We start from the raw sequence: 16,017 nt of genomic DNA, 5'->3' as shown, positions 1-16,017 counted from the left end.
ACCTTTATATGTTCTACTCTTCACTTACTTGTCAGCATAGGTCGGCATTGATGTACAGAGCCGACAGAAGACCTTGTTTATATTGGCATCATATTGAGAGGTGCAGCCAGTGACGCGTCATAAAACCAGGAAGTAAGCTGCTGGTTCCCTCGACAAAAAGCAATGGGATTTCTGCACAGGGTTTTGGAAAATAGCTGGAAATAAGGTCTGTGGAAAACAAACCTGTTTGATAAATGCACGTTTTGTTCAGCCGGATAATCTCCACATGTCTACCCTACTTTTATCATTTTCGAATCATAAATCTAATCGATAGATTATAAAAGGGTTTTAGTACGCGTCACTGCACCACGAGAAGCCAACTCCATCGATCAAGCTGGCTGAAACTTTCTCTCCCTCTTCTTCTCATGCTCCCTGTCACTCTCCTTTAACTCTTCCGGTGACTTTCTTTTATTTGAAGATTGTTTTTTGCACGGCGCTTGGCCGGTTACCGCTGGTATTAAAAACATTTTGGCGAATGGTTAGGTGGCGCGATAATCTGTCGTGAAGGAGCGCACTCCCGCTCACGGGAGCCTGCTCGCGCTGCGCTCCGCAGCAAACAGCTGTTTGCTTTTCAGCCAACAACGACAAGCGACTCACGAAACGCTATGTTGTAGCGTTAATAAACGAAACAATTTCACACAATTGCTAGTCAAAATACCAATACCACAGGAAACATTTTTTTTTAAACAATATTTTTAGTGGCCCGAGCGGGCAAGTGGAAAGTACGTTATGCTGGCCTGGGGTGTCCAAATAGTGCTTCCAGGCCAGCGGGCCATTTATAATGTCGAGCCCAAAATAATTTCATATATAGCCTTGTCTGTACATGATGTTCTTATGTGAATCTCCTCAAATCCTCGTTAAAACCATTAATATAAATGTTTTGAATATTGCATTTAAGACTTGTAATCTTCTGAAATGTTACAACATTGCCTGAATAGTCAGGGAAATCATGTTTCATTAAATAGATCCTTTTTTCACAGGTGTACAGAAGCATGAATATGTCTGCGTACATGAAGAAACCAACACACATTTGGAGAAACATGATTGTGAAATGCCTCCTCCACCCGTACCCATCAAGACAAGCTGTCAGCTCTCACCCTGTCCCCCCAGGTTAGGTTCAAACTCAGCACTGTGTGATTTTTTTCTTTCGCTTTCCACATTCAGCTTAGCACACATGGTTAAACATGAATAATTTACTCTTGTACAGGTGGGATGCAGGGTTGTTTGGGCCTTGTAGTGCCTCCTGTGGTGGAGGAGAGAGAGTGCATCCTGTAAGATGTGTTCAGGAACATGGAACCAATGTGGTAGAGGTCCAAGATGCTGAATGCCATCCTCAAACAGCTCCAAATGCTGTAGAAAAATGTAACCTGCAACACTGTCCTGCCAGGTAAATCTACACTTTACTGATGAGCATTACTGTAGGTACATGGGTCAAATAACTTCCTTTGGTTGATATTTAATGGTTATCCTGATATGAGACTGAACATCGACTTCATCATGTATGTGTATTTCTCTTGCTTTAAATGCTTCATTACAGTAAAGTGATGCTACACTATTTCCTGAACACTCTAGCCTGATCTAGCTGACCTATTATTTGCATTTACCAGCACTATATCAACGTACTGATATTTATAATTGATGATGTTATTGTGAAAATATTTTTTGAAAAAGCACCAATAGTCAACCCTAAAATGTTGATATTTAATTTATATTTAATAATGATATTTGAGTTTCTCCATATAACTAGCATTAGGGAAATTAAGGCTTTCAGGTGTTGAAAAGAGAGAACGTAAAATCCCCTAACATGTGTTTACAGATGGCGTGTGTCAGAACCAGGGGAGTGTTCAGTTGTGTGCGGGCCAGGAGAAACAGAGCGTGTTGTGTCATGTGTCCGGTCAGAACATGGTCAGGAAGTGGAAGTGGATCAAAGCTTTTGTTCTCTGCAGATAAAACCACCTGACACTGTGCCCTGTGTGGTAGATGTCTGTCCCATTGGGTGGGAATCAAAGGGAGAGGTAAAGTAAATAAATCTCCCTCTAATAAGAAAATCTGAAGCATTTGTAAACATTGTTTTCCTTGACCAGCAGACGCCCATACTGAAGTCTGGTGTGCTGCCACGCTCCAGACAGGCTCCGGTCTATGTCTGGAGTCCTGTTATCAGCCAGTGCTCAAAGACCTGTGGGAATGGTGAGTGAAAATGATTGCTTACCATCACTCAGAAACAGAAAGTCCTAATCAAAGAAGGTCAACCAAGGACTGATGCTTATGTAGGAACCCTGCAGGTGTGGTTCTCCTGTGTGGACCACCAGACCAGACTGGGGGTAACGGACGTCCACTGTGATCCTACTACAAAACCTCCTCCTCAGTATGAGACCTGCAACACATCTCCCTGCCCCCGCATGTGAGAAACCATTCTTGACTTGTAGATGTCTAGTAAAATGCAGTACATTTCATTTTATTTGGTAGTCTTCTATGTAAAGATCAAGTGAAAGAAGCTATGTTTAAATGAAGGGCTTGAAAATGACAGCAGCAACCATTTTTATAACCACCAGGTGGCACTCTAAGCAAGGAGTCTGCAGTGTAACGTGTGGAGGAGGGGTGGCCAACAGGGTGCTGTACTGTGCAGGAGAAAGAGACGGGGAGGAGGAGGTGGTGGAGGATTCAGAGTGCAGTGACTTTCCCAAACCCACAGCAGTAGTTTCATGTAACAACCACAGCTGCCCAGCCAGGTGAAGCACACACACAAACACCCACATGACAGAGATACATCTTTGCTCATGGAAGATTGCTTAAACAACACTGTCATTCTTCCAGGTGGAGGGTGTTCAGTGCAGCACCCTGCTCTGCATCCTGCGATTTGGGTTTAGCTCAGAGGACTGTGTCCTGTGTGCAGTTTGTCCATGGCAGGGAGAGTGTGGTGCCGGAGGAGAGCTGCCATGCAGCCATCAAACCGGCCACCACAGTGCCCTGCCTGGTGAGGGTCTGCACCTTCAGATGGGAGGTGAAACCTTGGAGCCAGGTACATTTCACAGGAGACACATGGATTGAATATGAATATTAGATAATAGTCAAAATGAAACGATTAGCTGATTAATTGGCAAATTGACTGACAGAAGATGACTGGGCAACTATTGATAATCTCTTAATAATTGAAACCATGATTCCAGCTTCTCAAATGTAAGGATTTGCAACTGTTTCAAAAATAAGAACAAAGAGAAATGACTTGAAAAGGTATTACACTTTACATTATTCAATTTGTTTGGCTTAGTGTCTTCCATATAGAGTCAGATTCACATTTAAAGGACCGTGCCAGACTTTCTAAGTGTAAAATCAAATTATCTCCATTTGTTATGGAATTTAATGAAAACGAATTGCTGCCTGTCTCTGGAAATGTAGAAGAAAATACATACAAAAATGTAATTCTATCCAATTTTCAGAAAAATATGTTAATATACAAAGATATGTATGGCCTGACTTGAAAACACAGTGAAATTGCCTTTTTAATTGTCCTTTAAAACATTGTTTGTTCCTGGAATCCTATTGGAATCCGCATGTTATACCACTTTCTTTTCTTCTTCTGAATGAATCCTGTTTATTGTGGTATACCTTGTCCATCCAGTGCTCGGTACCATGTGGGTACGGGATCCAGTCCAGAGCCGTGTCCTGCATGGGCCCCTCTCATCCGGAACCCCTCAGCCCTCAGTTCTGTATGCACATGCCCAAACCCATCACCATACAGGGCTGCTACATGGGCGGCTGCGGAGACGCGGCACCAACCTCAGATGTCATAACTGCAGTCACACCACAGCAACAACTGGACCATCCTTCTCCGAGTCCAACAGAGCCAATCACCATCCTACAGGCCACTGCAGCGACCATCCCAACACCTAAACCCAGTTAGTACACAACAACTACCCATTCTCATTAAGAGTTGAAGGCAGCTGATGGATTATCATTACAGTGTCTGCTCTTTACCAGGGGCATGTGGACAGCTTCTCCTGGAAGAATCTGGCATTGTGGATTTGAAAGACATGACAGGCCGCTGCACGGTATCCATTGGTCGACCCCTAGATGAGGTCATCTATATTAAAATGCAATCTGGCTCCTTGAACTGCAGCGAAAGTATGTTTATCAAAGATGTAAAAAGATATTTCATATGCCATAGCTAACGCATCCAAACAAACATGTATCACTCCATGCATCTTTCTACAGAGGAGTTTGTTGTATTTTTTGACCGACTGGCATTGGTGAAGAAGTGCGAGCAGGTAGCAGGCAGTGAACTCACCACCAGAACCAACGTCCTGCTGGTGCGTCAGAATCTGCTCATCTCTGGGAACGGGGTTGTGTTCACCTATAATTCACAGAAAAACATCAAGAAGAGCCATCATCAGGGTAAGAGTGTGGTCAGCACATGCAGTTCATTTTTGCCTTCAATCCAACAGGCTGACATTTACCCTATTTTAAAAGATTGGCTGATGCTTTGTGAAATAATTAAAAGTTATTATTAGAGGAAAAAGTTAAGTGACCCCATGTTTGAGCAGATTTTTAACAAGCAAGTTTTTGTAAATGTCTTTTGTGAGACTTGTCATTTACATTTCCCAGGCATAGCTGAGGGGTTGGTAAATGTCAACTTTTTCTCTTGTGTGCCTTTGTTTAAACGGAATCTACTTTATTCCCTTATACTGTACGTGATCTGCACTTACTGAAGGCAGGTGGCAGGTTAAACAGTAAGTGAAAAAATATCAGAACTACAATTTATTTTCTTGCTCAAAATATATAAAACGTTTCAAGACCTTCATTGTTTCCCCTTCATATTCACAAGGACCATCGGGAACTATGTAATTGCCTGGCCATCCCTTTGAAATGCATTTGGCTGTTCAGGCGTTCATGATGTTTTGTTAAGATGAAGTGTACTTGTGTCTCTGCCCCACAGATTGTGACATTCAGCTGTTTTCCCCAACTGGCGTCTTTGAGAATCCAACAACGGCAAACGCTAACCACACCTGCAGAGTCCTCATCAATGCCCCTCCCTCAGTAAAGATCAAAATCCAAGCGCTTCACATAGGGTTAATGTTTAACTCCACCAACTCCCAATCTACATACATCATGGTGCGGACAACACATGGTTTCAATGGTATATGTTAAAATTATGTTATAATGTAATATTGACTCCACTATTTCCTCTTTGTTTCTTGTTCAGATCCGGGACATGAATGTCTTAAAGACCAATGTGTTTAAAGGCCAACAACTGTTTCAGTGGCACTCCTCTGGAAACATGGCTGAGATTGAATTTCATGGAGACTACCTGAATGCCAAAGGGAGTTTCAGAGCTGAATATTCCTTTATGCGTCTCAGACACTAAATATGAACAATTGTGAGGAGGTTTGAAATTCCTTTATAACATTTCTTTAGAATTCTTTATTTACAATAAACACGTTTTTGTAACAGCAAATTACTTCTGCTGTACTTCTGTTGTGTGACCAAAAATAAATACAAAACAAACCAAAGCACTCAAGTTATTTTAGTAAAACAAGGACAGTATCATGAAGATGGCACAAGCGAAAGAAATATCACAAAATCCAATCAGCAAATTATGTTAATATACGTATAACCTATATTGAAATATCTAATTTCCACCATAAAGAACTGCCTCTCATTACAAAAGCAGTCACAAATTGCACTTCCCACGACCCTTTGGTTATATATGTCCCCTCATCCTAGCACTACCAGTACATTCTGTGTCTACGTCAGCGTGGCCCTCTGCCAGCGTTCAGTTCCAGCTCCTGTTCAGCCCGGCGGGACACAAACACCTCGCCAGGCACCGCTGTGGGATCACTGCTCGGCTGTAGCTGTGTCTTCCAGGAGAGCTCTCATGTCCAACAGAGCATCCTCCACAGCCCGGGCAAACTTGGCAGCATTCGTCTCGTCACAGCTGTTGAAGGCCGTGATGGCGATGTTGATGTGCTCATCCATGGGATTGTAACACACTCCATAGCCATCTGGCACCATTGGACCGAAGCACATCACACAGTCTGTCTTGGAGCCAACCTGGACACGGAGACGGGAGAGATGAGGGCGAGCGAACAAATACGACAACAAGTAATCATTCGCTCAGGGATAGTAAACTGTGGATTTTCTTAGATGCAAATATACCTGGCTGGTGGAGAGATGAAAATGCTCAGCCACAGCAAAAGAGGTATCCATGAATATCTCAGGCATGGAGGTCAGCTCTTCAATACTCAGCATCTTCAGCCCCAGGAGATGCCTGTCTATGGCTTGTCCATGAATTGCCTAAGAAAGAAAAAGTTAAATGTGTACGACTGAGAAATCAGATGACGTTTAAAAAAAAAAAAAAAAGATTTAATGTTGATAATCTCCAGCTCTTACATCGTACGTGTTGGTCTTATGCGTCTTAGCGGCCTCCTGTAGCAGCGCCAGCCTCTCTGTGTTCTGTTGACAGTATTTACTGTTCAGAAGGACAGCTTACATGCCTTATATTGTACATTAATTGTGAGACTAGCGGTTTAACAGTACCTGTTTAGTTGGGTCTTGCATTGCCTCAACAAATTTAAACGAGTCTGCAGTAGTAGCACGGACAACATCTGTGCGCCCGTATTTGAACATTCGCAAAGATGCACTCTCATGTGTAGAGCAGCAAATATTATACATCCTGGAATTCAAAAACAATACACAGGCTGTATTAATTGATACTCCCAATTTCCATGTCCAGCATCATTTTTATATTGGAAAATTGGTTTCTTACCTGAAGTAGGCAAGTTGAAGAGCCATTTGCACAAAGGCATCTGGACTCAGCTTATGTTTCTTTGGCACACTTTTCCCAAAATGAGAAAACATAAGGGCCCTCACGTCTAAGTCATGCACCATTCTGAAGAAACAAAGACAAGAGTGAGTCAGATAAAAGGTCTGATAATACAATTGAGCGAAATCAGTATAATAATAATCACAATTGCACTTTACATACATGTTCATGTTTTGTTTGGCACTCTCAATGTCTCTTTTGACCTCAGGCGTAATGTTAAAACGCAGTTTCTGAGGCATGGGCAGGGGAACCATGGGAGTGCGAACAATTTCCACTTGTTGCCTGTTGAGAAAATATGAAACATTTAGTGCATTTGAGCTTATTTTTGAAAATAGGAAAAACACTCATCTAAGAATGAAAAGACACATACATTAATTTAACAACGAAATCGATGAGAAACACGACGGGTGGACCCTCAGCAGGAGCATGTTCGTACATCAGCCCACATGTGCCGTCCTCACCGACAATGAACTGAGAAATATTGACAAGCATTTTCAAATTCCCAAACATTACCTCACTATTTTTGATCAATTGCAGTATAAAGTCACTTGTCTAAAACTCACCTGTAAGGTCTTGTCAAACCAGCGGTTGCCACTGTTCCAGCGAGCTCCTCCTCCATGCAGCATCTGTGCAGCCACACGGCTCGGATACAGCTCGTCTGACACGCGTGGCATCGGGGCATCAAGGCAAACTGTGAAGATACCTTTCTGGATGGCACGGACTGACTCCTTATTTGTCTTGTCTGAAAATAAATAAAACAGCCTTGTAGATTGCATTTCTCCATACCAGATTTTCTCTCAAAGAGTCATTTAGATTCTTGGACAAGATGTATTCTAAATAATAATAATAATAATAATAAAGCTTTATTTATACAGCACTTTTCATAAAACTCATGCAGCTCAAAGTGCTTTACAAAATGACACAAGTTAAAAACAAACAACAAGAAATTCCCCTCAGATTATTTGTTAAGAAGGTACATGCAGCAAAATATAACATGTTATCAGATAGACACAAGGAGGTAACATGTATGATAATAAAAAATAAAATAAATAAAGGTTTCTCTCTGACAGATAAGACACAAGACTGAGTCAAACTGAGTCGATGCAACAATATAAAATATAAAACCCCATAAAACAAAGTGAACATATAGGCACAACAGAAATACAAATAAAAAGATTAAGACCTATAAAATAAATACAAAAATATAAAAGGTAGGTAAAAAAATAAAGACTAAAAGAACATTTAAAGTGGGGGGTCGCTAATAAAAAAAAAAAAAAACGTGTTTATAAGAGAACACATCTTTTAAAATGGAGGATTAAGTAACAGGATCTGAAAAGTTGTTGTATCTGCATTGCTCACCCTTTATCAGATTGTTATAGGCTTTTCCCCAGGTGTTTCGATGCTGTGATGTGAGGATGCCAATAGGCTCCTTGTTAGTCTGCAGAGAGGAGTTCCAGATCTTCTCCAGCTGCATGTAGATCTGGTCTACTGTCAGCGGAGTGCCATCGCTGTGGTACACATCTAAGACGAAGAACTGAGGGGAAAGGCCAAATGTATTTAATACAGCCACGGGTCCAGTGTTTCTTTATCAATTGTATTTCTGTTGAGGTCTTATAGCTGAAACAAGAGTAACAGCAGTGCCATCTAGAGTACCTGGAAGTTGTGGACCACAGTGATGTGAGTGACAGGTGTATTCCCGCTGTGGTAATTTACAACAGTATCTCTCTTTGGACCCGGGATACGGCAGGAGGACAGGATCTTGTAATACTGGTCCATGCACAGCGGCTTCCCACTCAGGTACTCTATAGGCAGGGTATCACTGTGACACAGCAAACAGCGTTATATATTTGCAGATTTGTAAACCAACTGAGAAGTAATGATAATGAGCTTTCTGTTAGGATATATGCATTAATTTCTGACAAACTCACGTGTCAATCATTTTTTTAAAGTCCAAAACTCCTGCAATCAGTTTTGCAGCAAACCTGAAAAAGAAGACAGTATCAGTAGTAAGACAACATCAGTGTTATGGACAAACATATTCTGACCCAGTAGTCAGCTCTGAAAGATGACATTCACAACTGAATGTCATTCAATATGACCTCCTGGTGTCAGTCACTGACAGATTGTAAGCCTACTGTACCCGACACACTTAATACTGCAGCCTTCACTGGAGTATTTCTCTATGTGGCCACTGTGTCCACTGCATATCCCACGGGTCACAGTAGTCCAAAACAGCTTTGCAATGCTATGATGTGCCAAACGGCTTTAAATAGCCAGCCTTTGGAGGGAAGCATGCGCAAAGGTCAGCTTTAAACTCCATCTGTTTTATACAAGCTTGTTTACACTGCGTTTATAGTTTGAATATTTTGATGCAGGGTTGTATGAGGTACGTGTCCATAGTCAGTGTGTTGCCTATTGATAAATATAGCATGCCCCTAGTTTAGAAAAAAAGGCTGTAGTTACTGCACTGAAGCGAAGTAATATTCTGCTGTGGGAGTTGGTGGTCTACCGTTACCTCGACCGTTTTTTTTGTGTGTGTGATTGTTTGACTTGGTGGAGTGTGATGGCTTGGTTGTCATTATAGATGGACATAACGAATCAGTTCAAATTCAGAAAACTCTTACTGCAAGTTAAAGCGGTGTGAATAGTCTAAATATAGCAAACACTTAAACTGATGTTGATTATCTTTAGGTGGCCTGAATGGGTTTTGTACCTAGCCTAGACCAAAGCAGTACTTTGCTTTGCTTCCTTTCCTATACTCCTTCCTGTTTCTCTAAACCGTGGACATGCCGACCACCGTCCACTACACAATGACTATTGATTAGAACCTCATAAAACCCCACTTCAAAAAAAAGGTTAATCAATCATAACATGTGAACCCAAGGAATTTACAGCCCACATTAGAAGTACTGGCGATTCTTTTTTTTGTGAAGGATGGCTTGGATCTCTAGTTCTATGTGAGCTTGTTCACACTGCATTTAAACTTTTTGGGAAACCTATATTTACGCGCTTATATTTAGGCAAGATTTTTTTATAACCGTATAATAGGAACTCAAGAAATTGGCAGCACACATCAGATGTACTGGAACTTCTTTTTGCGATAGTAGGGTTTTGTTTATTTGGATAAACAATTAAGTTATTGTGGTTTTACAATGGATCCTTACCTCATCTGTCCTTGTCGATCTCTGAAATGCATGCGGGGCAGGATAACCCCAGGGCTGGTGTAAACCGCCAACGGCATCCGGCAATCGAGATAGGCCGACTGCATCCACCATTCTGAAAGCTACATAGAGCAAGATTCAGAAATCAGGACTTTCCTCACCAGGATTACCACAACATATTCAGCTAAATACAACCAGATATCTACCCAGCTGTCGGTCTTGCTTGCCCGTCGCTCCAGGCTTTTCTGCAGCCTACTCCCAACACCACCCTCAAGGAACTCCTTCACCAGCTGCCGTGTGTGTTCCAGCTCCTCCTCACTGACAATGGGCTCCAGCGCAGTAAGGTATCTCTCTAATGTCTGCTTCAAGGGCGGCACAGGCAGCTTAGGTAAACCCTCCTGGTGCATCATGGACCTCTCTGGGATCTGTATAACGGGTCTGACCAGGCGACATGGCTTCACTATGCCACGCCGCAACTGAAAGACAAAGTCCTTATTAGCATTTAGCATTGACTCTCATCTGCTACAGGAATAACAGGCAAAATATTACACTAGCAACTCTAAAACATTTGGAAAGGGTCACAACTGTTCTTTGGTCATATATTTAGTGACTGACCACATGGTCATAATGCAGACTCATTGCCTTGATATTAGAGTCAAAGTGTTTAGTGGTAATCTCAATAGTTGAACCAGAAGATTAATTAGACTACAACTAACTGATGCTGAGTTTTTGGCAAATATTAATTGTATGCAATCAGATCCTCAGTGGAAATGGGTTCAATTAAGCACAGTATGTTGTGAACAACATTTTCAGTGTACGATCATTTCAACTGTGAAACTTGAAACCAAAACAACTGAGCAAAGCAGTCATACTATTTGTTTTGACCCACTGGTGCTTTTCCAACTTATAAATAGAAGGTTGATACAGTTGAACCTTGGAAATGGTAGCTAAAACTAACACACATGAAAGCAAGAAATATATCTGTGATCACTAGTATTCTCGTTTTTATGTGAAACAATTGTGATAAGATTTGAAGATAAATGTTGGTGAAGGTATATTTGGTTTATACATTGATTTTTTATTTAAGTAGCCGTAAGAAATTGTACTTAAAAGTGTTAGTTAGAAGTAAAAGTTTTTGTTAAGTACAAAAAGTGTAGCTACATTCTGCACTAGAGGTAATATTATATTATTGGATAATTGTTATTGATGCATTTATGTGTTCATCATGTTAATGTTGGTAAAAGAGCAACTTTTAAATACTTTATATACTGTTAGGTAGCTGTTAAGGTATCATAACGTTTATATTAAACCATATCAACTATTACTTATTTATGATATTAATCGAATCAGCATAGTGACCTAATTATTAGTCAATGTTTTTACAATGTTTGCCTCTGGAAGCTGAAGTATAAAGTAGCAGAAAATGAAAAATCTTCAAAAAACTTTTTTCTGAAATATGTTCTTATTCCTACAACGAAAATCAAATAACAGTGGGGATTCAAATTAATTCATAAGTATGATAACTGGTTTTGATGTTTGCCAACCCTAAAGGCACTGAATTTCCGGTATACTCTTTCAAAATAAAAGGCTATGACCTCCGAAAGTCGAAGACAGACTTGTTGTGTATTAGGCGAATCATGCCAAAACAAATAATGAAGAGAGATTAATAATACATGAACAACTCAGTAATACAGCTAACTAAGCTACTGAGAGACTATTTCGTTGACATGTATTGCAGCATGCGTAGTATGTTATGTATGTAAATGCTGTCTGCTAAGCTAGGCTAATTTGCGGTTAAATTCCGTTAAATTCACAGTACGGGGCTCGTAAATTACGCTCTAAGTGAACCCTATTTTAAATAACGTGTAGCGTACCACCAGTTCTGATAGCCCACAGTCGAGAAACATTTACATTTTAACCTTAATATCCCAGTGTTGTAGTTCTGAACAGCGCCCCACCCCTTCACTCGGTCTATTGCCGTAAAGCGAAACGTAACGTTACTGCGTTTGTTATTACATAGCCTACCTAAAATACATAAAGACTAATAACAATAGACTCACCGCAGCCTTGACAAAAACACCCAACATCTTGTCAAACAGACTTGTTAAAGGTATAAGGCAGTCCCGGGAATAAAGATGAGAGACCCTCGGGCAGGCATGTCTCAAGGACAAGCACTCGGTGTATTCTCAGCTGTCCGCCCCCCCAGACCCTGCGAGCAGACAACTGCGAGCTCTCCACTGAAAGTGCTGCTTTATAGTGGAGTTTATTGTGCGTGCATGTCGTTTCTCAAATGTTTTGCACATTTTCTTAAGCAATGACTGTCTCATTCCGTCATCATTTTTTATTAAGTTAAATAATGGATACATGGCTATAGATACATTCCGATCTATTGTGAACTATTGGGCTGACTTTTAGTTTAAGATATGGCAGAGTCATACATTATTACGTTAGATGAAATCCCAAATTACTGGTTAAATTATATTGATGGGGAAAAAAATACAAGGTCATTTAAAACCCCATGTGTAGCCTGCCTATCTTTCATAACACCACTGGTGTGCACATAATGTTGTATACTTTTTCAGGATTTTAAGTTCAGATTTAGAGCCAATGCATTAGTGTTTTAAACGTATGTTAGCTAAATGTATTAATAAAAGAAGGACCAGATATAAATAAAACATTTACAGAATGATATGCAATGCTGTGTTGATCTGGTGCATGAGGCTGTACATATCTTAACCAGCCACATGATGGAGCTCTTCCAACATGCCAACATGCTTGCAAAAGAAGCAGCATGAACTAATTTCTTCAGGAAATGCAAACCAAATACAGACTCCAGTTTCTCAAACGAATCACCAGAAAATAATGTTTAAATGAAATGTGCAATTAAGTTACACTGGGTAAGGAAACTGTATCAATAGGCACGAGAAATATTAATAGAAAATAAAAGTAGTTCGAAATGATATGAATGCTCTGTATAAGCACATTTCAGAAATATTTTTCAATAACACATGAGAGAGAGAATTGCATTCGTGTCATGGTTTATTTGAAAGCAATAAAATAAATCGATACAAAGAAAAAACAATCATACAAATCAAAAGGCTTCGATTGCTCTTGTCCAACCGCTGCCTGTTAACAGTGTATGTTTTAAACAAATTGTTTGAGCGGCGAATATTTGCTCAAGGTCCGTCTGCTGCCAACTCACAAACTCAGATAGTCCACCTGAACCCAACACTGAGATTAGGTTGGAGATGTTTGTGCTGTCCAACTGCTCCGAGTCTGAATGTAACTCATCATCAGTTCTCATCCTTTTACATGGCACTAGCCCAAAGTCTGGCAAATAAAACTCTGGGTCAACAATATGATAACTTGTGTCCATCTTTCGCTTTTTAGCGTAGCACTGCGCGCCCTGCGGCTGTTTTGACTGCGCGCAACAGTCTGAGTGGAAGTATCCATTCGTGACAGTAGTCACCACATGCGTGTCCAAGTCCAGGACAGTCTTTTGGTTGGCTTGTGCGTTTTGGATAGGTAACTCCCAGGGGGATTTGTCTGCACAACTCCAACAGGCGTCCGAAACCATGAGGTCAGAGTCACTTGGTGAAAGCATTGCGCAGGCTGATGCGTCTTGGTGCGCCACCTCTGCAGGCTGGCCGTTGTGCTGGTGCGCTCCGCATTGCCAAGTGTCCGACTCAACCCCAGTAAAGTTGCAGTAGAAGTCATCGGACAACTCCGTTAAGCTCCCAGTCAGCTCAAAATATTCTTGCCTTTCACGGACTGCAGCTACATCCTCATATTGATGCGTCCTCTGCGTTTGTAAGTTTTTGCTCACATAGAACTGCCTGGCGTTTCTCAGTACGTACGTTACCAGTAAGTTCTTGTGGAGCTTGATGCCTCCTCTCTGCGTCCTGGAGCTTTGGATTTTTCTCAAAGAAATAGAGATCAGATTCTGTGCCTCAAATGCACACTCCATCCTCAACCGGGCCAGCCGTTCTTTTCTCTCAGTCTCTCAAATCGTTTGGTTCTTCACTGAAGAAATACGTGAGGCTTTAGTTGAGATTCCTACTGGATTCGTGTAGACTGTGTCCATAGCTCTCCATGTCTTCCCAGTAAGGGCATGGATTTTCAACTCTCATCTTTCCTTGCCACGCCCTCACGTAGACATTGTCCAATGGGAGGGAGGCGGTGCTTCTGTTATACGCAAATATCACTACTTGCCTCATTCAGAATGCAGGTAGGAGAGGGCATGCTGCATTTCTCTAAATATGTTCTTTAAATCTCAGTGCGTACTAAAATCATCACAAGTATTGTTCATATAGAAAAGAAGAAAGTATAAGGAAATAGAACAGAAAGAGAGGAGTGGAAAATAATAGAAATTGCAATAGAATAGAACACATTACAGAGAAATATAATAGATTAGAGTAGACAGAGAGTTATAGCATTAAGATAGAATGTAAAAATAAGTTATTATATTAGAGTATTATAGACTACAGTAGAGAGAACATTGTTCAAATTAGTAGAATGTAAAAGAGAGTAATATAATGTAAGATATGAGTTATTTCCTAAAATAAATGTGGTAAAGATTAAATGAGAAGAAGCGACCATCATACAAGAGAAAAATATAAGAAGTACAAAGGTTAAAATATACAGGAAAGTATATAGTATACAATACAGACTAGAATAGAACAGAATATAAATGATAGACCTGTAGTAAATGACTGCAGTATAATTATAGACCATACCAAATTGTAATAGAGTTGAATGGAATATGGTAGAGAATAACCAGATCAAAAACCTAACGGAGAGTCATAAAACACATAAGAAGATAATGGAATATATAGCAGTGAGAGTGTTAGAATTGAATAAAGGCTATGGAACAATATAACACAATAGACAGGAATACAATACAGCAGAGCAGAGAGTGATAGCACAGAACTGAGACATACAGTACAGTTAATAACAAAAAGTACAGTAAAATACATTGCTAACATGAGTTTATTAATAGAGCTCTTTTTGTACAAAGATAAAGTAAATCCATAAATGACAGAAAGACCAAATAAAATATGTCACCAACACATCTTAAAACGAAAAGGATATTATAGGTGCAACGAGTATAAACAATAGATAATCAAGAAACCAGCATAATTGCGAACTAGAATGGCAGGTTCGAATCCCAAATTTCAACATTTCAAAACATTTCCTCAGATCCCCTGAATGACTGATCCGTGAAGCAGGCGCCATAGCTAATGACTGCAATCATTTCACCAATTCACTTCTATACATATTAAAATCCTCCGATACAACACTGAAAAAAAAAACCTTATATATACTGTATCGTAATACTATATATGACTGTATACTGTGATAAGTAATAAAAGTAATAGAATTCTTCAAAAGTAAATATATAAACACTCTCAATAACAAGCATAAACCCTAACAATATAATATGTACATTATGTTTCATTTCTAAACAAACTAAACAAATGTGTACTACAAAAGCCTGTACTATACTGTACTATACTATAACTTTGTACTTTACTAAAAAAGATATTTCCTCAAATGTTAAGTAAATATATACACACTCACTAAGAAGCATAAACCCTTACAATGGAAAATAACAAATTGACATTCATTTCTACATATTTTACAATTGTGTACTTTAAAAGCCTTCACTGTACTATATTATAACGGTTTACTATACTTAGTTAAACAGACATTTCCTCCAAAACCGAAATTAAATATATACATGCAGTACATAGGTTAATGTACAAATACGCAATTATGAATGGGCTGTCTGGACCCGACAATGATGTCATCGGGCCTGCCTCTGATGATAGAAATACTGTCACCGTTCTCAGATGTGTGAGGTAAAAGCTCTTTGTCGACGGATTATCTGTCATCCATACCCCACATCTGTTTGTGTGTACACACACAGATGGCTGACATCATACTGAACACCTGGATATGACTTTGATTTCCTGCCAGGTACGTGAATCAGGAGGA

At 40.1% G+C, this 16,017-nt stretch overlaps 3 protein-coding genes across 3 annotated transcripts; 1 reads left to right on the top strand and 2 right to left on the bottom strand.

Annotated features, from left to right (window-relative positions):
• Window positions 1–1,038: 1,038 nt before the first annotated feature.
• On the top strand, window positions 1,039–5,528 carry LOC104945790 (A disintegrin and metalloproteinase with thrombospondin motifs 13-like). Its single transcript, XM_010771506.1, has 12 exons — window positions 1,039–1,149; window positions 1,247–1,426; window positions 1,856–2,054; window positions 2,127–2,226; window positions 2,311–2,440; window positions 2,592–2,768; window positions 2,854–3,058; window positions 3,659–3,935; window positions 4,018–4,161; window positions 4,252–4,431; window positions 4,973–5,148; window positions 5,240–5,528. Exons 1-12 carry the CDS (start codon window positions 1,091–1,093, stop codon window positions 5,399–5,401), a joined length of 1,989 nt encoding a protein of 662 aa, XP_010769808.1. The 5' UTR covers window positions 1,039–1,090; the 3' UTR covers window positions 5,402–5,528.
• Window positions 5,529–5,545: 17 nt separating this feature from the next.
• LOC104945788 (carnitine O-acetyltransferase) lies at window positions 5,546–12,242 on the bottom strand. The gene is made up of 14 exons (XM_010771505.1): window positions 12,081–12,242; window positions 10,227–10,496; window positions 10,024–10,142; window positions 8,788–8,841; window positions 8,513–8,678; window positions 8,219–8,393; window positions 7,423–7,601; window positions 7,230–7,330; window positions 7,022–7,141; window positions 6,803–6,925; window positions 6,574–6,709; window positions 6,427–6,489; window positions 6,193–6,330; window positions 5,546–6,087 (listed from the first exon to the last, which is right to left on the bottom strand). Exons 1-14 carry the CDS (start codon window positions 12,105–12,107, stop codon window positions 5,872–5,874), a joined length of 1,887 nt encoding a protein of 628 aa, XP_010769807.1. The 5' UTR covers window positions 12,108–12,242; the 3' UTR covers window positions 5,546–5,871.
• A 799-nt stretch (window positions 12,243–13,041) lies between these two features.
• LOC104945787 (immediate early response gene 5-like protein) lies at window positions 13,042–14,125 on the bottom strand. Its single transcript, XM_010771504.1, has one exon. It carries the CDS (start codon window positions 13,985–13,987, stop codon window positions 13,112–13,114), a length of 876 nt encoding a protein of 291 aa, XP_010769806.1. The 5' UTR covers window positions 13,988–14,125; the 3' UTR covers window positions 13,042–13,111.
• Window positions 14,126–16,017: the final 1,892 nt, after the last annotated feature.

Source organism: Notothenia coriiceps, unplaced genomic scaffold (assembly GCF_000735185.1).
Source record: "Notothenia coriiceps isolate Sejong01 unplaced genomic scaffold, NC01 NC01_scaffold00010032, whole genome shotgun sequence".
Classification (NCBI taxonomy): domain Eukaryota; kingdom Metazoa; phylum Chordata; class Actinopteri; order Perciformes; family Nototheniidae; genus Notothenia; species Notothenia coriiceps.
The sequence above is the reverse complement of the archived record's forward strand: the minus strand, read 5'-3'. Positions and strand labels throughout refer to the sequence as shown.